Genomic DNA, 20,520 nt, shown 5'->3' with positions numbered 1-20,520 from the left:
CTCAGCAGCGGTGGTTGAACGGCGGAAGTGAGCAGACAGTTTTCGTGCCCTGGTCAGAAGGCCATCTAGGCCGGGATAGTGTGTTAAGAATTGCTGGACAACAAGGTTCAACACGTGAGCCACACAAGGCACGTGTGTCACCTTGCCCAGGCGAAGGGCCACACCCAGGTTTGCAGCATTGTCGCACACGGCCTTACCAGGCTGCAGGTTGAGTGGAGACAACCATTTATTAAACTCGGACCGCAGAGCTGACCACAACTCCTCAGCTGTGTGACTCTTATTCCCAAGACATGTCAAGCTAAAGACCGCCTGATGCCGTTGCGCTCTGCTGCCAGCATAGTAATGAGGGGTGCGTGATTCCTTCTGCGCAGTGAGAACGCTGGTGGCCTGACCAGGCAGGCTTGGGGCGGAGGTGGAGGACCCAGATGAGGTGGAGGAGGCAGAAGCAGTGGCGGAACTTGGACAGACAGAGGATTGACACACAAGTCGTGGGGACGACAAGACTTGTGCAGCAGACCCTTCACTATCTATCACCATTGTTACCCAGTGCCCAGTCAGCGACATGTAACATCCCTGTCCATGCTTACTGGTCCAAGTATCGGTGGTGAAATGCACCCGTTGACACACAGAGTTTCTCAAGGAAGCGGTGATGTTGTGTGCGACATGCTGGTGTAGCGCGGGCACACCTTTCTTAGAGAAGTAGTGGCGACTGGGCATCTGGTACTGGGGCACAGCGACAGATATAAGGTCTCTAAAATCCTGTGTGTCCACCAGGCGGAAAGGCAGCATTTCGGTAGCCAAGAGCTTAAAGAGGGATAAAGTCAACCTCTTAGCTTTGTCATGGGTCGCAGGAAATGGCCTTTTATTTGTCCACATCTGAGGGACAGAGATCTGACTGCTGTGTGTAGACGGTGTTGAGTAGGGTGTCCCTGGAAAAATGCAGCTTTGTGAGGAAAGTGCAGGCGTAGACATGATGTTGCCTTCATCCAACGTTGGTGCTATCGATGTCTGAGAGAGCTGTACACACGCACTTGTTTCCCCTTCCAAACCAACTGACGACCTACCAAGCAAACTGCCTGTTGCGGTTACAGTGGTGGAAGTTGTGCGTGGAAAACCAGGTGTGACAGCTGTCCCCACAGTCCTAGAAGATGAAGAGCGCGTGGATGCACTGGAAGGGGCAGGCGGTGGATGGTTCGCTCCGCTAGGCCGCATTGCAGCACGGTGAGCTTCCCACCGGGACATATGATATTTATTCATGTGACGATTCATGGAAGAAGTTGTCAAACTGCTGAGGTTTTGACCTCTACTAAGAGAACCATGACAAATTTTACAGATCACATAATTTGGGCGATCTTTTGCTATGTCAAAAAAGGACCAGGCTAGGCAAGGCTTAGAGGGCATGCGACCTGTTGATCCACCCCGACTAGTGCTCATAGGCAGAGTGGTGGCTGAGGATGCAGTTGTAGACGTGCTACCAGTACTCCGACTCTGTCCAGGAAGGCGCAAGGTAACTTCGTCATCAGTTGCATCCTCCTCCACCACCTCCGTTGACCTCCTCGAGTGCCTGACTGTGGGTTGACAGTAGGTGGGATCTAGAACTTCCTCATCAATTGTTGTGTTTGCACTCCCCTCCCCCTCAGACCGAGCCTCTTCTTGCCCTGACCGAATATTTAAGTTGTCATCACAATCTGGTATCTGCGTCTCATCGTCATCAGTATGTTCCTCATTGTCTATAACAACAGGTGTTACAGTTTGTGACAAAGGGTCAACATTATGCTCAGAAACTTGGTCCTCACGGCCTGAATCAGAGTCACAAAGGTTCTGGGCATCACTGCAGACCATTTCCTGTTCTGTACTCACTGTAGCTTGGGAGCAGACCTCTGATTCCCAGGCTATAGTGTGACTGAACAGCTCTGCAGACTCAGCCATCTCAGTTCCACCATACTGTGCAGGGCTGATGGAGACTTCAGAGCTGGGAGAATGCAAGTGTGATTGGGATGACAACTCAGAGGACTGGTGTTTTTTGGATGCGGTAGTTGAGGTGGCGGAGAGGGCACTTGTTGGACCACTTGAGATCCATTCAAGCATTTTCCTTTTTTGGCCATCATCTACCTTTGTTCCTGTTGTCCGTGTCCGTAAAAAAGGGAGCACATCGGATTGTCCACGGTAAGTAGTAGACATCTTACTTTTGCTGGTAGATTGTCTATCTTCAGCAGATGTTAATGGAGCTTTGCCACCTTCCCCACGGACAAACCCTTTTTTTCCTTTTCCAACATGCCTCTTCCCCTTTCCACCAGCATCTGTCATTTTGCCACTCATTTTGATTGCGACAAGATTGTGCACTTAAAATGTGGTAGTAAAAATTGAGAGGTGGTGTAGATTGCAGCGGTGGTCTATCTTTATTAACAGCAGAATAAACAACAATAACTATCCCTGACAATGCAACTACGGCCCTTAAACTGGCAGCAGTGTTTGCTAGTATAATGGCTTAGTAACAATGAGTTTGAGTGTGCAATGCAGGCAGACGTGCTGCAAATATCTGTGCACTACTGGGACTATACAGAAGTCCAATAGCCACGTTTAGGATGCCACTAGGTACACTGACTGTTTGCTAGTATAATGGCTTAGTTATAATGAGTTGGAGTGTGCAGAGGACAGGAGGGTATAGTGGCAGGGTTGTGGGGCTCTGGGTAGAGGAATGGAAGCCTGCCTTTCTATCCCTCCTAATGGGGAAATGCAGCGAGGAAATCCCTGACCTTGGCTACACAGACGCTGTCTCTGTTTTCAGGACCTGTCACCTATGGCTCTGACCCTGCCGGTACGAGCCCTTAAAAGGACTGATGGAAAGTGCTCTCCCTATGCTGTACAGCGCTGTGTATGGAGCGCATACAGCAGTATCGGCGATAGGACTCAGGACGGAGCTGCGCCAGTGATGTCTGACACCAAGGACACAGAAGAGATAATGGCGTCCGGACGGGCAGATACTCGTTTTTATAATGCAGGGACATGTGACATGGACATCCTATCACACATGCCGTTGCTTCTCTGGCTAAAAGTCCACTTAGCTGTGTGTGTGTCTGGGATTGGCTGACATGCTGGCCCGCCCCACTACACGCGCGCGCTTAGGGAAGGAAGACAAGGAAAAAAAAAAAAAAAAATGGCGATCGCCATTATCCATACAGCAGTGATCTGAAGGCGCTGTTCACGCACACTATACACTGAAATGTCATAATAGTGTGAGTCACAGAGTGACTTACACTATTACAGCGGAAAGCCAGCTAGGAATTAGCTGTTTTTTTTGCTGCTAGAACCGTTCTCGAACGCATCTATTTTGCAAAAAGCTCGAGTTCTAGTTCGATCTAGAACAGCCCCAAAAATCACTCGAGCTGCGAACTGGAGAACCACGAACCGCGAACCGCGCTCAACTCTAGTCCTCACCACATCTCCTTCAGACTAGATCTCTCTGCACCTAGTGATGTCACCAATTCTCCCTACATCTCCCACAAACTAGATCTTTTCTTGCTTAGTAATGCAACTAATATTCAGTACACTTCGCCAGTCCCAATCTCTCTGTATTTTTCTTTTTTGCCCTGGGGATGTCCATATATCACACATTCCCGCTCCACCTCTAGTGATCTCATTGCTCCTCACCATAGGTCCAGACAGTTCACTCCTTACACAGGGCACCTCCCGTTCCTCAGGCTCCCTATAAGAAGCTATGAGGCCAGTGCTGTATTATCTACAAAGCACAATCACTTATATTTCCACACCTCACATCAAGGACAGGTAAATATCTATTCTCCAGTCCTTTACATTTCCAGTTTTCTCCTTCCTGCCATTGTATGGATATGTTTATGTCTGATATACTGTATATATGATCAATTTTCTCAGCTGTATTCATCGCACTTGTGCTATATTATTCCAATGTCTTGATGACATTAGATACATTCTCCTCTCATAACATTTCATTTCTTGTATCCTTCTTATCAGTCTCCATCGTTGCTCCGGGTATCTGTTATTGTTTGCAGCACTCCTGCCAGGAAACAAGGAAAACAGAAAACACCTTTAAATGCTGCTGTCATGATTGACAGCAGCATCTAAGGGGTTCACTACTGCGATCAACCCTAGTTGCTGTATAACAAGGTTATAACCCACGCAGTTCCTGAGCCTGCTCCATACATGCAGAGACCACATGTACATATACTGTAGATGAAGCCAAGGGGTTAAAGACTTTTCGAGAGATTATGCAGCAGCTTTACAGGATTTACACAAGTTTGGACAAGAATATAATTTTGATTCCAACTATAGAGGGAGAGATCGGGGAAATGTTGATATTATATCAGTATATGTCATTCCTGGTATTTGTAGTGTTGCACAATCCCCCTGCAGAAATGCTCCTCTATACTCCAGTTATTAGGTGATCGAGACAAAAGCAAAGACTTCTGCAGCCAAAAGAATTGCCCAATTGTATCAAACACGGTCATTGCTTGTGGCCAAGAGAACACAACTGTTCCAACAACTGCGCAGCCCAAATGGTTAAAAGCAGCTCACCGATTCAATATGTGCAAAAGTGTCGCGGGCGGAGGGGATGCGCTTGCCACGCTCGGGTCCGGGGCTTCTGCTGCTGCTGCTCGGTGGCTCGAGCGGTGGGCCGGACCCAGGGACTCGAGCAGCGCTCCTCACCCGTGAGTGAAAAGGGGTGGTTTGTTTGGGAGATTGTTCGTGACGTCACCCACGGGTCTGGTGATTATTAGCACCACCGCTGCTGGTGACGGGGATCCCGGAAGAGATAGTAGGGAGCAGCTAGGATGTTGTCCCCTCCGTGGGCAGGGGTTGGTGATCCCGGGGCCCGATGGTGTAACGGGGAGGCTGGATGGCTGGGGGTGCAGGGTTGCAGGGACAGCGTGGCGCGGTGCCGGACGGCACTGTTGAACTCACTCAGACAATCAATGACAGAGTCTCTAGTAAACCAAACGGCTGGATGGACGGGTCCCGCAGCCGGCTGCAGTGTTGTTGTTGTGCTCTCCCCGGATGGCTGAGGGTGGCTGTCTTTCCCTGCACCTTTTAGAATGTTCTGACTCCTGTGGTTGCCCACCGGTAGTCTGCTCCCCGGCGTATAGGTGCCGAAGGAGCCCGTTTTGCCCGCAGGCGCTGGCTCTTGGATCTCTAGCCTGTGGCGGTGGCTGTATATCCTCTCGGTGTGTGCCTTCTGTCGGGTCTTGGTTGTTAGGAAACCCCTGTGGTTCCTGTCACACTTGGATTTGACTATTGTCGGTGGCTCCAAGCCTGGTCGGGGTCCGATGGCCCTGCCTGTGTGCTTAGTTTCACTCTGCTCCCCGGTTCGGTACCGGCGGGCCAACGCCCGACCCCGGTCCTACGGCTCTGCAGAGTTCCGCTAACTTCTGCAGACGGCCACCACCGTCTGCCAACCTTGCTGTCAGTGCCTGGGCTCCTACCCAGGCACACGCAGACGTTTCACTCCTCTCACTTTCACCTCCAAAACTGATCTGACACTTTTCCCGCCTCCAGGCCTGTGAACTCCTCGGTGGGTGGGGCCAACCGCCTGGCTCCACCCCACCTGGTGTGGACATCAGACCATGGAGGGAGACAACAAGGGTTTTTGTCTGACTGGTGTAGCTGTCTAGGGTGGGGGTGTGTGTGTGTTGTTATGTCTGTGACTACCTGGCTAGTCCAGGGCGTCACAAAAGCAAAGCTCAACCTGGTATCATCAAGCTAAAAAATAGGAAGAGACACAAACACAAAGAAGACCTCGGGCAAAAAATGTATTCATGTTCTACAAGTACAAAAAGTCCATCAGAAAAATGCAAGACATAACAATCCAGTGTATTCAGCACTTAAGGGGGCTTTAAACGCAATGATATCTCTAATGATATGCCGTCGGGGTCACGAAATTCATGATGTACATCTGGCATCGTTAGCGACGTCGTTGGGTGTGACACCTATGAGCGAGTGTTAATGATCAAAAATACTCACCTAATCGTTGATCGTTGACACGTCGTTCATTTTCAAAAAATAGTTGCTGGTGTTGGACGCAGGTTGCTCGTCGTTCCTGAGGCAGCACACATCGCTATGTGTGACACCCCGGGAATGACGAACAGCAGCGTTCCTGCGTCCTCCGGCAACGTGGTGGGAGTGTCATTAATGTGGCTAGTCTCCGCCCATCCGCTTCTATTGGCGGGCCGCTGTGTGACGTCGCTGTGACGTCGCACAAACCTCCCCCTTAAAAAAGAGGTTGTTCGCCGCCCACAGCAACGTCGCTAGGAAGGTAAGTGCGTGTTACGCGTCCTAGCAATATTGTGCGCCACGGGCAGCGATTTGCCCTTGACGTACAAACGACAGGGGCGGGTGCTTTCACAAGTGAGATCGCTAGCAATGTCGCTGCATGTAAAGCAGCCTTTAGGGGCACTTTGCACACTACGACATCGCAGGGGTCAAATCTAAAGTGATGCACATCCGGCGTCACTGTTGACATCGTAGTGTGTAAAGCATTTTTGATACGATTAACGAGCACAAAAGCGTCGAAATCGTATCATCGGAGTAGCGTTGGACATTCCTATGATTTGGGAAAGTCCGATGTTACGATGTTGTTCCTCGTTCCTGCGGCAGCACACATCGCTGTGTGTGAAGCACGCAGGAGCGAAGAACATCTCTTACCTGCGTCCCGGCCGGCTATGCGGAAGGAAGGAGGTGGGCGGGATGTTTACGTCCCGCTCATCTCCGCCCCTCTGCTTCTATTGGCCGCCTGCCGTGTGACGTCGCTATGACGCTGCACGACCCGCCCCCTTAGGAAGAAGGTGGTTCGCTGGCCAGAGCGACGTCGCAGGGCAGGTGAGTGCATGTGAAGCTGCCGTAGCGATAATGTTCGCTACGGCAGCTATCGCCATGATATCGCAGCTGCGACGGGGGCGGGGACTATCGCGCTCGGCATCGCAGCATCGGCTTGTAGTGTGCAAAGGGCCCCTTAGTCTATGTTCTACACCGAGAGATATGTTGGGGCGTTAGTTGGAGTCCAGTTTTTCCAAGTCATTCACTAGATTGAAGCTGCTGGAGTCACTGTGAACACCGTCTGGCCTCCGTACTGGGAATATTCATCTTTTTTTCCTATATGGACAAAAGCGTGTCTCACCATGCTATTCTACATATCTTAAAAAGACAAATACTCCGAGTCCAGAAGCCAGACAGTGTCCACAGTGACTCCCCCAGCTTCATTCAAGTGAACGCCTCCGTCAGGTCCGTGTTGGGGTTCCCTTTGGAATAAAGCTTTTCCTGGGTTCTGCTGGAAACCGGGACATAGAGTTCGGCGTAGTGCTCTCTATAAGTCTATAAGTGGAATTTAATGGTATATAGAGAATTAACCTTGGCAATATAAATGCATTTACAATTTATTGATCCACAACAAGATAAGTGCAAAATATATCAGAATGCTCAAAATAACGATTCAGTCCCCCCAGACCTTGTTCCCATTAATAATCTGCAGTAATAATAAATGTCATAAAAGATTAACCTAAAATTAAAAATGAAGATTATCACTATATACAGATAGAGACTGGGGTACATACAAGGATACAAAGAAAAACCATTAGAACATATCTCTTCAATAGCGTTTCATCTCATTCAGATGTGGACGGATGGTTTGCGCTGACACTGATGCCCCCTGAGCTGCAGGACGGCTTGAATTTCTATGGGGTTTCATTGGGACTTATCCACCATCCGGACTATCCTGCTTTGCAACCATTCATCAATTTTTTTCTGCCATTCACATCCCGGGAGATTATCTACAATGCCATAAACATCTTGACTGTTGTACACCGTGGACTAAGGAACATCAAGATCTCTGGAGATGAACTTGTCACCTTGAGATTGGTATTTTTCAATAATTTTGGTTCTCAAGTCCTCAGACAGTTCTCTTCTCCTCCTTCTGTCCTCTATACTTAGGGATACTTCTCACATAGCGAGATCGCTGCTGAGTCACGTTTTTTGTGACGTACCAGTGACCTCATCGGCGATCTCGCTGTGTGTGACACTAAGCAGCGACCTGGTCCCTGCTGTGAAATCACTGATCGTTACACACAGTGCTGGTTCATTTTTTGCTCGTTGCTCTCCCGCTGTGAAGCACACATCGCTGTGTTTGACAGCGAGAGAGCAACAATCTGAATGTGCAGGGAGCAGGGAGCCGGCGTCTGGAAGACGATATTTACCTTGGTTACTAGTGTACGCCGCTTTCAGGCTGCCAGTGCTGGCTCCCTGCTCCCTGCACATGTAGCCAGAGTACACATCGGGTAACTAAGCGAAGCGCTTTGCTTCGTAACCCGATGTGTACCCTGGCTACGAGTGCAGGGAGCCAGCGCTAAGTGGTGTGCGCTGGTAACCAGGGTAAATATCGGGTAACCAAGCAAAGCATTTTGCTTAGTTACCCGATATTTACCTTGGTTACCAAGCGCAGCATCGTTTCCACAAGTCGCTGGTGGCTGGTCACTGGTCGCTGGTGAGATCTGCCTGATTGACAGCTCACCAGCAACCATGTAGCAACGCACCAGCGATCCTAACCAGGTCATATCGTGGTCGGAATCGCTGGTACGTCGTTTAGTGAGACGGTACCCATAGTGTGGCACACACAGTCACAAACTGCAAAGATTGAGTCAACTTCTCCCCTTTTTATCTGGTTTCTGATGTGATTTTCTTAATGCCCACACCTGTTACTTACCACAAATGAGTTTGAAAAGAGTCACCTGCTTGAAGAAAATTTGTTTACCCACAGTTTTGGAAAGGTGCCAACAAATTGAAATGTGAAATTATTTCCAATTTGCGCTTTTCTCGCTGTTTTTTTGTATTGTCTCAATACACACAAAGGAAATAAACATGTGTATGAGAAAATGTGTAGTACCATAATATTTTGGGAGAAATATCTAATTTTCTAGAACAATTTCAAGAGTGCCAACAATTTTGGCCATGGCTCTATATATATATATATATATATATATATATATATATATGTTCCAAAGCTCTAAATATGTATCAAAGTATGTTAAGAGGCATAAAAAGAGATAAAAATAGAGTGTGGTAAGAGTAATATGCAGTGGCATAACTAGAGTCTGATGGGCCCCAATGCAAAATTTGGACCTGAGCCCCCACCTACATGTTGGTCAGATGTATGGACCCTTGTAGTGTTCTAGACCCTATAAAGACATGCGTTTTCATCTCCCATGTAATAATGTCCCCATCTTGGGCCCCTTCCTGTAATATTGTCATACATCCTGGCCCCTAATAATGCCCCACCCTGACCCCTTTATTTAATAATGCTTCCACCCTGGCCCCTTTATTTAATAATACCCTCCATCATGGTATTTTAATAATATTCCCCATCCTGGGATTCTTCCTGAGTTAATGTCATCCATCCTGGCGCCTTTATTTAATAATGTCCATGATCCTGGCCCTTTATTTGATAAAGCCTAACATCCTGGGACACTTCCTATAATAATGCCCCCATCATAGGATAAACCCCTTCCCATAATAATGTCACTCTTTCTGGCCTGTTTAATTAATAGTGCGCCCATCTTAGCCCCCTTCCTACAATAATGTCCTTCATTTTGGACCCCTTTCAATTATTAAGTCCTCCATACTGGGTGCCTTCTTTTATTAAGGTCCACCATACTCGACCGCTTCCAATAATAAGGTCCTCCATACTGGGCCCCTTCCAATAATAAGGTCCTCCATGCTGGGCCCCTTCCGGTAATAATGTCGTCCATGCTGGGCCCCTTCCGGTAATAATGTCGTCCATCTTGGGCCCCTTCTTGGTATAATGTTCTCATCCTGGACCACTTCCAGTAATACTGGGCCAAGAAGTCAGGACAGAATGAGGTCTAGATAGATCCAGACGACAGTGATTGGTCAAAATGTTTTGGACCAGTGAAAAACCACAATCCTTAATTATAAGGGGGAAAATCTGAATTAGCATAAATATAATGAATATTTAAGATTGAAGACTCCAACCTGAAGCTCACATCTATCCACATTCTGTTTTCTACTTTCATTTATATATTTATTTTTATATACTGTATATATATATATATATATATATATATTTTTTTTTTCTGATAGAAAAGTGGATTGTTGTTGAAAAATTGGGAGGTTCATTAAAGAAAATCACAAATCATCAAAATTATAAATGTAACTGTACTCTGCAGATCCTCCTTACGAAGAACCGGTGATCATGTCTTGTGATCCCCTCCTGGATTATACTAGCGAACTCAATGAAGCCAAAGACATTATAGAAAATCACTTTTCCAGTGGTGAAATAAGTTTTATAGAGGAAAACGTGGGAATTCCTTTAAAACTGCTTCATGACCTCTTCTCCTCAGGTCTGTATGTGACAACAATTCATATTTTTATGATTAGATGCGTATTGTTAAATAGAAATCTGAGCGGCCATACATGTGGACTCCTGTGGCCGAGCAATCGGGTGTATGGGGGAATCAGGAGAAATGGCTGCCTTCCGAAGCAACATTTGACCAGAATCTATCTTATGGGTCCTATCAGCTTCTGACAAAAACTACCATTGATATGACACAACCTACAATGGTGACATTTCCCCCTCACCCATGACTTGGCCTGTCTGGACATTGAAGGTCATACTTCGATAGCATTACTGACCTAACTCCCAGCCAATATCCAGCTCTTCCCTTTGGCCATACTTCTGCTATATTCTCCAGGACAATGTAAGGGTTGAACATTTCTTCTTAGTTTGTGGTGACCAAGATCTTCTGCTCTTCTCGGCCAGCAATGTCTTACAACCTCTTTTCCATTCTATACTTAGCAATCCCCATTTCTCTTCTTTCTTATAGGCAAGGTGAAAGGAGACAAGATGCTTGATGTGAGTGTTGCAGGGGTGCTCTTCCCAATCTTCTCAGCCTGCGATGTCTTCAAGAAGATATACGTAATGAACTTTACTGATTCCAGTGACATACACTTTAAGACGTGGCTGGAGAAAAAGGAAGGAGCCACAGATTGGTCATTTGTTTCCAAACGAGTTTGTCAGCTTGAAGGCAATGCGTACGTATGCTAAGTCTTGCTTAAAGGGGTTTTTCACTACTATGATATGTGGGACACAACCCCTCTGTAACTAATTTGAACAGGAATGGGTCTCCTGTATCTAGGAGCGATAACTAAACTGTGTTCGGATCAGTGGTGTTGGACTCCATTCAATGCTTAACTGGCCAATTAGCTGATTGGTGGGGATGCCAGGTGTGAGATCCTCACCCTTCTGTTACTGAGGAACTATCTCAAGTACAGATGAGGGAACCCAAGGTTTGGTGTTCGGTTTTCGTCCGAACTCTGACTTTTTAAAAAAGAAACCCAGAGTGCCCAGTGTGAGCCGATTGCAGTGCTTGATCAACTCGTACTGGGGCTAACAGCGTGATCAGATGTATTGTGCACCCAAAATAAAATAATCGAAAAACCTTGCCCACCCTTCTCTGGAAGTATTCTGCTTATGGCTGGCTGTATGTGTGCGGAGACTCGAACTGTGATATCCTTTGGGGTTCAGGTCAAGTCCAGACCCAAAGTGGTTTGGTTCAGCTGCACTCCGCTAACCAAACTTCCACGGGTTAGCTCATCTCCAATCTCAAGGATAGGTCATCAACATCATTGTAATGGACAGCCCTCAACTTTTACCCATCTCAGTGAACTTTCATTTTGCGCTTTCATTTTCTTCAGTCTTCTAAGAGCCGTAACTTTTCTATTTTTCCAATGACATATCCATATGAAGACGAGCCGTAGTTCTTATTGACACCATTCATTTTAAAATACCGTAAATATTTAAAAATTAGGGAGGGGAAATCAAAATGTGATAAAAAAAAGGAGAACAAAAAATGCCATTCCGCAATTGCTTTTGTCTTTTGTGGCATTTAACTAACTAACCCCTTCTCAACATAAAGGAAAACTAAAGCGGGCTTTACACGCTGCGATCTCGCTAGCGAGATCGCAAGCAATCGTACCCGCCCCCGTCGGTTGAGCGACACAGGCATATCGCTGCCCGTGTCGCACAACCTCGTTTACGCCCGTCACACGCACTTACCTGCCCTGCGACATCGCTCTGGCCGGCGATCTGCCTCCTTTCTAAGGGGGCGGTTCGTACGGCGTCACAGCGACGTTACACAGCAGGCGGCCAATAGAAGCGGAGGGGCGGAGATGAGCGGGATGTAAACATCCCGCCCACCTCCTTCCTTCCGCATAGCAGGTAAGGAGATGTTCCTCGCTCCTGTGGTGTCACACATAGAGATGTGTGCTGCCGCAGGAATGACGAACAACATCGCTAACATCCTGAAAACGATTTTTTGTTTCAGGACGACCTCTCCACGGCAAACGATTTTGCCCTCTTTTGCGATCGTTTAAGATCGCTGTTAAGTGTTACACACTGCGATCTCGTTAATGAAGCCGGATGTGCGTCACAAACACCGTGACCCCGACGATAATTCATTAACGATATCGTAGCGTGTAAAGCCCGCTTAAGGCCCTGTGCGCAGTAGAAAATGGAATTTTCTTAAGAAAATTCTGGACCCTCTTAAAGATTATCGCACCTGCGGTAAAAAAAAATCGAGGTTTGCCGCGGTTTGCAGCGGTTTTGCCACGGTATTGCCACGGTTTTTCCGTGGGTTGTTCCCTGCGTTTTTTGGCCATTATCTATGGCAAATACCGCAGGCACCTGCGGAAAAGAAGTGACATGCAATTCTTTTTGCTGCAAAAAACATGCAGCAAAACATGTTGGTGAAAAAAACGCAGTGTGTGCACAGCATTTTTTTTTTACCATAGGTTTTGCTGGGGAAGGACCTCAGCAATGTTAGGAACATTTTCTGTAGCAAAACATGCAGCACCGCAAAGCCTAATACATCTACAGACTGTCCAGGCTCAGGAGATGAGCGGCACCATTGTTGGCAACTACAACAGGATCTGTCGCGGGCGGAGGAGGGGACGCCGCGCTCTCCCACTGCTCGGGTCCGGCTGCCGCTGTGGCTGCTGCGGCCTGCTGCTGCTGCTCGGTGGCTCGAGCGATGGGCCGGATCCCGGGGACTCGAGCGGCGCTCCTCGCCCGTGAGTGAAAGGGGGAGTTTGGGTGTGGGGATTGTTTATTGTCCGTGACGCCACCCACGGTTGTGGTGATTTGTTGACACCACCGCTGCTCTGTATGGGGATCCGGGCACTGATGACAGGGAGCAGCAAAGTTGTTGGTTCTCCCCTCCGTGGGTAGGGGGTTGTTGTCCCGGGGCCCAGTGATGAGGTGGGTGATGCAGGGCTCGGTGGGGTGCAGGGACGCGGGGGCAGCGCTGTGCCTTGCGGCACTGTGGGACTCACTCAGCCTGAGATGATGACACAGTTCTCGGTAAAACACACGGCTGGAAAGACGGTTCCCACGGACGGCTGCACTTGCTTTCCCCAGTAGGTGACGGTCCCTTTTTCCTGCACCTAAGTTGATGATGGTTGCGATGGGTTCCCACCGGTAACCCGCTCCCCGGCTTGGATATGGGCCGGAGGAGCCCTACTTTGCCCGCAGGCGCTGGCCCTGAGAAACTGGTGCCCTGGCGGTGGCGGTGTCTCTCTGTTACGGTTGGACTGTTGCCTTCAATCGGGACTTGGTTGTTAGGAGACAGACGTCCCCTTCACTGACGGATTTGGCAAATTATGGCGACTCCTAGCCTTGCCGGGATCCGAAAGGCCCCTGCCCTGGTGCTGACTGTTCTTCGTATACTGCTCCAGACCGCCGGGCCACCACCCGTCCGCGGTCCTTCCAGCAACCTCCGAGCAGTCCCCCTGCAGACTATCACCGCCGTCTGCTGACCTTGCTGTCACTGTCCGGGGCACACACCCGGACCAACTTCAGGCTTTACTACCCTCCCTTTTCTGTCCCTTCAGCTTTTCTCGTTAGCTCCACTACTACTTCACTTCCTTCTCCTTTCACTTCCCTCACTCCTCTCTATCTCCCTGGTTCTTCCCGCCTCCAGGGCTGTGAACTCCTTGGTGGGCGGAGCCAACCGCCTGGCCCACCCCCTGGTGTGAACATCAGCCCCTGGAGGAAGGCAACAAGGATTTTGGTAGCCTAGGTGTTCCTAACTGGGGTGTAGGGTGTGGTGGTGTTGTGACCTGTGACCCCTGGCTTGCCCAGGGCGTCACAGATGTACACTGAAAATAGTGTTAGCATTGTAGCTTCCGATGAGGAGACTGCTTGAGGACATTTGGTGACATCATGATCGTGTGATTATATCACAAATGGCCACAAGATTGCATTGTGTGCCGCCCCAGCAGCGGATCGAACCGCTCGGATCCGTGGGCAATGTCCGTTCGTGGCTCGAGTGTCTCCGAACCCGGGGGCTCGGGGCCACACTCTAAATTTAAAAGAGGTATTTACAAGGGGATGGTAGTTCGTGACGCCTATACGTATAGTGGAGTAAATCTGTGCTATGATTTGAATGGCTACCGGGTGTCGGGAGGGACGTGAGGGTCATCACTAGAACTTCTGACTCTGCCAGATATTCAGCAAATTTCTTGGTCATAGCCCACACCAGAGCCAACATCTCAAGTTTGAACGAGCTATAGTTATCAGGGTTGCGCTCAGTGTACCGTAGAGACCGACTGGCATACGCAACAACCCTCTCTCGTCCCTCTTGCTCTTGGGCTAGTACAGCTCCCAGTCCATGCTGACTTCCATCTGTATATAAGGTAAAGGGACGGTCGAAGCGAGCATATGCCAACAGAGGTGCCTGAACGATAGTGGCCCGGATCTGGTCAAATGCCCGTTGTTGTTGATCGGTCCATTGGATAGGACGATTTCTGGGGCCCTCAGAGGTCCCCCTCAATAACTCATTCAACGGCTCGGACACCTTAGCAATATCCTTCACAAACCGGCGATAATATCCGGCCAGACCAAGGAAAGCCCGCACGTCCCTCATGGTTTTGGGGGTAGGCCACTCCTGGATAGCCTCTATCTTAAGGGCCATTTACACGCTGCGACATCGCTATCGATATATCGTCAGGGTCACAGTGTTTGTGACGCACATCCGTCGCCGTTAGTGACATCACAGCATGTGACAGGCAGGAGCGACCTTAAACGATCGCAAAAGAGACAAAAATCGTTGGTATATGAGAGGTCGTTCATTTACCAAAAATCGTTGTCTCGTACGTAGCAAGGTTGTTCCTCGTTCCTGCGGCATCACACATCGCTATGTGTGACACCGCAGGAGCGACGATCATCTCCTTACCTCCGTCCACCGGAAATGAGGAAGGAAAGAGGTGGGCGGGATGTTACGTCCTACTCATCTCCGCCCCTCCTCTGCTATTGGACGGCTGCCGTGTTACATCGCTGTGACGCCGCACGAACCGTCCCCTTAGAAAGGAGGCGGTTCGCCGGCCAGAGCGACGTCGCAGGCAAGGTAAGTTCGTGTGACGGGTGTAAGCGATGTTGTGCGCCACGGGCAGCAATTTGCCCGTGTCACACAACCGACGGGTGCGGGTACGCTCGCTAGTGATATTGGTACCGACATCGCAGCGTGTAAAGTACCCTTTACTCTCAGCTGGGCGCACACCTTCCGCTGATACAACATGTCCCAAATATTCGATTTGAGTCTGAAACAAGCGACATTTTTTTGGTTTGATCTTGAGTCCATTGTCTCTTAGTCGATGTAACACTTGTCAGAGCTTTTTCAGGTGATCTTCAAATGAATATCCAGATATAATTACATCATCTAGGTATACCAACACAGATTCAAAGTTGTAATCGCCTAGACAGTACTCCATCAGTCGCTGAAATGTTCCAGGGGCATTAGTAAGCCCGAAGGGCTTCCGGTTGAACTTATAGAGTCCCATCGGTAGGATAAAAGCTGTCTTATGACGATCCTTAGCCGCCATGGGTTCCTGCCAATAGCCACTAGCCAGGTCTAGTGTGGAGAAATACTTCGCCTTTCCCTGGGCGGACAGAGACCCTTCAATCCTTGGCAACGGATAGGAATCACGCACAGTTTGTGCATTCAGCTTACGGTAATCAACATAAAACCGTATAGACCCATCTTTTTTTCGAACCAGTACAACTGGTGCAGCCCAGGGACTCTGGCTCAGGCAGATCACGCTATTATCCAGTATTTGTGCTAGCATGCCCTTGACCTCCTGATAGAGATTCGGAGGAATCTGATGATACCTCTCTCGGATTGGGAGCACATCTCCGGTAGGTATCTCATGCTCGATCACTTTCGTGCAGCCGAAGTCTTCATCACTTCTGGAAAAGGCAGACTGATACTCCCAAAGGGTGGCTTGTAGCTGGTGTTTTTGTTCCGGTGTCAACTGGGTCATGTCCATTCCTATCAACTCCATGATCTTTTCACCATTCCACATGGGCGTGGGTGGCTCGTCTACCGCCGCTTGCATTGATAGGGTCCAAGCACTCTGGCAGTGTGCTCTCAAAGTGAACTTGTGAAGAATTTCTTCACCGCACACATACACATCAACCTCAGCCTCAGAGCCCACTGTTACATTAGACTTCTTAATCTTCTGATGTAATTCTTCCAAGGTGATGCAATATTGAATTAGGCTTTCTCCACTCCTCTGAGTCCGAGCAAAGAACTGCACTCGTAGCTGTCCAGCCGCTGCCACATGGTCGAAAGCCTTTTCCAAAATCTGAATTATTTCATCCACCGTCTTACGCTGAACTTCTGGTTTCAGCAGAACAACCTTGCGGGCATCCCCCTCCAGAGCATTCAATGCGACCTCGGGCTGTAGTTTGGGGTGTGCGCTGTGCAAGGCAATGGCATTCTTCAGCCGGCCCAACCAATCACTGAACAATAAATTATGCCCATCAAACTTAGCCAGGTCGTTCAGCAGCGCACCTGTGGCGGAGCACCCTATTAGTCGCTCACTGGTAGGGGTACTTTGCACGCTGCGACATCGCTAGCCGATGATAGCGATGCCGAGCGCGATACTACCCGCCCCCGTCGTAGATGCGATATCTTGTGATAGCTGCCGTAGCGAACATTATCGCTATGGCAGCGTCACACACACTTACCTGGTCGGCGACGTCGCTGTGACTGCCGAATAATCCCTCCTTCAAGGAGGCGGTGCATTCGGCGTCACAACGACGTCACCGCAGCGTCACTAATCGGCCGGTCAATAGAAGCAGAGGGGCGGAGATGAGCGGGATGTAAACATCCCACCCACCTTCTCCCTTCCGTATTTCCGGTGGACGGCGGGCGCAGGTAAGGAGATGTTTGTCGCTCCTGCGGCTTCACACACAGCGATGTGTGGAGCTGCAGGAACGACAAACAACATCGTACGTGCGGACACACCGGCATTATGAAAATGAACGACGTTACACAGATCACCGATTTTTGACTGTTTCATGCTCGTTCATCTTTTCTCCTAGGCTTTACACGTTGCGACGTCATTACCGGCGCCGGATGTACTTCACTTTCGATTTGACCCCGACGATATCGCAGTAGCGATGTCGCAACATGCAAAGTACCCCTTAGTCACCAAGGGGGAGGGGGATTGAAGTACTACAGAGGCCGCTGCGACGTTCTCTACTTGTTCAGAGCTATCCATAGCGAACACCGTATCCTGCCGACTACGCCAAATATGTAACACCCGAATGTCAGTATTGTAGGTAGATAGAATCGGTGGTGCTATGGAGGATTCAGAGACGCAGTGATGATAAATAACAGTTTTGCTTTATGTATTTCAATTAATATGAACAAGCACAACTCCTTACAGCTTATAGGCCACAACAGCCCGAACAATACAGTTAACAATCTATGCAGCTCAGAGAACGTCAAGTACCGGCCCGTAGATAGGGTGAGGACTATATTCTCCGGCTATCTACTCCCTCCCTTAAATATTAATGGGGTTTACCCGGGATGTGCTACTACGGGTTGTGGTACGTGCCCTCTCCAAGAGTACAATCTTACAACCACCACCCCATTTATATTCACAATTTACATAGGGTACCCGGCCAATTCTCCCCTTAAGTCCCTCTGCAGAAAACACTTAACACTTAGTCTCTCAATAGTTATAACTCACAGACTTCTTTCGATGTCACTGTAAATACAGGGACCTGAACCACCGTCCAAGGGTCCAAGAATGAGTAGAGACTGTTAATTACAACCCCGGTGTGGCCTCCCTTATTCCGGCGCCTCCACCATACAGCTCTCTAGGCTCAGCCCTACCTGCATAGGGCCTACCACCACAGCTGCCATTACCACCAGCCCTAGGGACAGCCAACCCAGCAGCGGTGATTCCACCATCCTAACCGCAACCCGCAGGTGGCATCATACTAATGATTCTAACCTTCCCTGTAAATATCCCCCTTTTAAAAAGCCCCCAGGCCACGGGACCAGACAACGGCCACCAAAGTGACAATCCCCAGTGATACACTGCCCGGGACCGGGTACCCCATTCCCTGGGCGACACATAAATATACTGCCCCAGTATGGTTTATATGGGGAAGTTTGGGCTGTTAATATACCAGTGATGGGGGCTCTGGTTGTTACTTACCACTATGGGGGGTGATCTGGATGTCATGTGACGCCCTGGCCTATCAGGTCGTCACAGGGTATTGTGCAATCTGCCCTTCTGCACAATATCCGCATCCTCCTTGGTTACGGATCCCTGTTCTTTGATGTTGCTAAGATCAGAGCCAATCAAAACCCTAGGAACACTTTGCACCACACCCACCAGATACACCATTGGGGGGCCTGAAGGGAATAGGGCCACCCACTTGGGGGGTTGGTAGGGGAAAGTGAGAAGTGTAGAAGGAGAAGTGAGAGAGAAAGTGAAGGAGTAGGAGTGTGGAGTGGTGTCTCTCAAAGTGAGAGGTCACCGTTGTGGAGCTGGGCTCCTTGAGACTACTAGGTGGCAGACATTGGTCTGGGCCTGTTAGGAGCTGGAACCCTGGTCGCAGGGGATCGTGTCAAGGGGCACGGATCTGCCGAGGAGGGCAGCTGGCGGCCTTGAGCCATCTCCGGGCAGGGGCACGACGGGGTACGCGGACCCTAGGCCGGGAAGTAGCTTCACGCATCCTGGTAATTTACCCGACGGGGGTGAAGTCTTCAAGATTCATCCCTCACCTGCTCAAAAATCGGGGTACTAGCACAACGAGGGGATAGGACTTTCCCAAACATAGTTCAGAAAATGCCAAGTGTGAACCCTGAGAGCAAGCTCACTCCATTAGCCATACGGGTGAGCAATACCCGACTAGTTCCACACTACAGGGTCCAAGCAGTGAAGAAGGTGCCATGGAAAAGGTCACAGGCTAACAAGCAACACCAAGGGCACGGATCCAAGCATGCTCCCTCCTTGCTGCAGTGGTGCTCAGAATTCTTGTTTACAAGCTGTCGGTGTCAGTATTCTTGGACTGAGTGAGTACACAGAAAACCCTTTCCTCTCCATTAGCACCCCTTCACTGCCATCATCGGGCCCCGGGGCAAAACCCCCTACCCACGGGGGGGTTAAACACCTTGCTGCCATAGCACCGCCACCGGGCGCTCCCAACAGCAGCGGTGGTACTCCATCTTACCACGCACCGTGGGTGGTGTCACGAACTTCCAACTCCCCTGTACATAATTCCCCCCTTTTCACTCTGAGTGTCCGCACGACCCCCCTCCCAGGTCCGGAGACGCCTTGAGCCACCGCGGTTCCGGGTCCGAGCGACTCAGCCGCTGACATGGGGGCGGTACAATTACGTGGTGGGGACTATGGTTGACACCACTGTGGGGGGGTTATCTGGCTGTGATTACACAGTGGTGGCTCTGGTTGTCACCACTGTGGGAGGGTGATCTGGATGTCATTGCGCGGTAGGGGCTCTGGTTGTCACCAAAGTGGGGGGTGATCTGGATGTCATTACACAGTTGGGACTCTGGTTGTGGCTCTCAAGATAAGAAATGTGGGGGACCACTGATCTTTTAGATGATCTGAATATTTGCTACTAGCTATGGGAAGCGCATATAATTCTAAATCTACTGTCTATGGTTTGTTTTAGGGATGGATGGAGAGAAAAAGAAGAGCAAGTGAGAAAAGCAATTGAAGGAGTCGTTAAATTTGACATTACCACTGGCTCTGTTGCTTCGGTCGTCCTACCACAAGTGGACTGTGTGACGTGTGCCTACTTGTTCAACACCATCTGCCACAATAAGGAAGATATCACAAGGAACCTGCAGATCCTGACCTCATGGCTGAAAGTTGGGGGCTATTTGGTCTTCTTTATTGCACTCAATATGAGCTTTTACCGGGTGGGCCAGCACAAGTTTGTTGCTCTGACAGTGGATGAGAAACTTGCTAAAGAGTCTGTGACTAAAGCAGGTTTTGTGATTGAGAAGGAGGAGGTGATCCCCACCTCAGTAGAGAGTGATATCGTTGATTATAAGAATCTGTTGTTCTTGGTAGCTCGGAAAGAGAGAAGTCTCCTAAATCTGTAAGATCCGGGGAGTCAATAAATCATACGACAAGAGAAAAAAATAATTGAAAAATAAA

General features: G+C 49.3%; 1 protein-coding gene across 3 annotated transcripts in view; it reads left to right on the top strand.

Annotated features, from left to right (window-relative positions):
• LOC142256190 (indolethylamine N-methyltransferase-like) overlaps positions 1-20,520 on the top strand; it is an 82,650-nt gene extending 62,130 nt beyond the window's left edge. For 2 of the 3 annotated variants that reach the window (XM_075327745.1, XM_075327747.1), the window contains exons 2-4: positions 10,120-10,379; positions 10,863-11,070; positions 20,030-20,520. In XM_075327745.1, coding sequence (XP_075183860.1) covers positions 10,232-10,379; positions 10,863-11,070; positions 20,030-20,465 — 792 coding nt within the window. In that variant the 5' untranslated portion in view covers positions 10,120-10,231 and the 3' untranslated portion in view covers positions 20,466-20,520. Of the gene's footprint in view, positions 1-3,717; positions 3,787-10,119; positions 10,380-10,862; positions 11,071-20,029 lie in introns of those variants that run through there. The other variant, XM_075327748.1, reaches the window with a different exon arrangement.

The sequence above is a fragment of the Anomaloglossus baeobatrachus genome, chromosome 11 (genome assembly GCF_048569485.1).
Source record: "Anomaloglossus baeobatrachus isolate aAnoBae1 chromosome 11, aAnoBae1.hap1, whole genome shotgun sequence".
Classification (NCBI taxonomy): domain Eukaryota; kingdom Metazoa; phylum Chordata; class Amphibia; order Anura; family Aromobatidae; genus Anomaloglossus; species Anomaloglossus baeobatrachus.
This window is presented reverse-complemented; position numbering and strand designations above follow the sequence as displayed.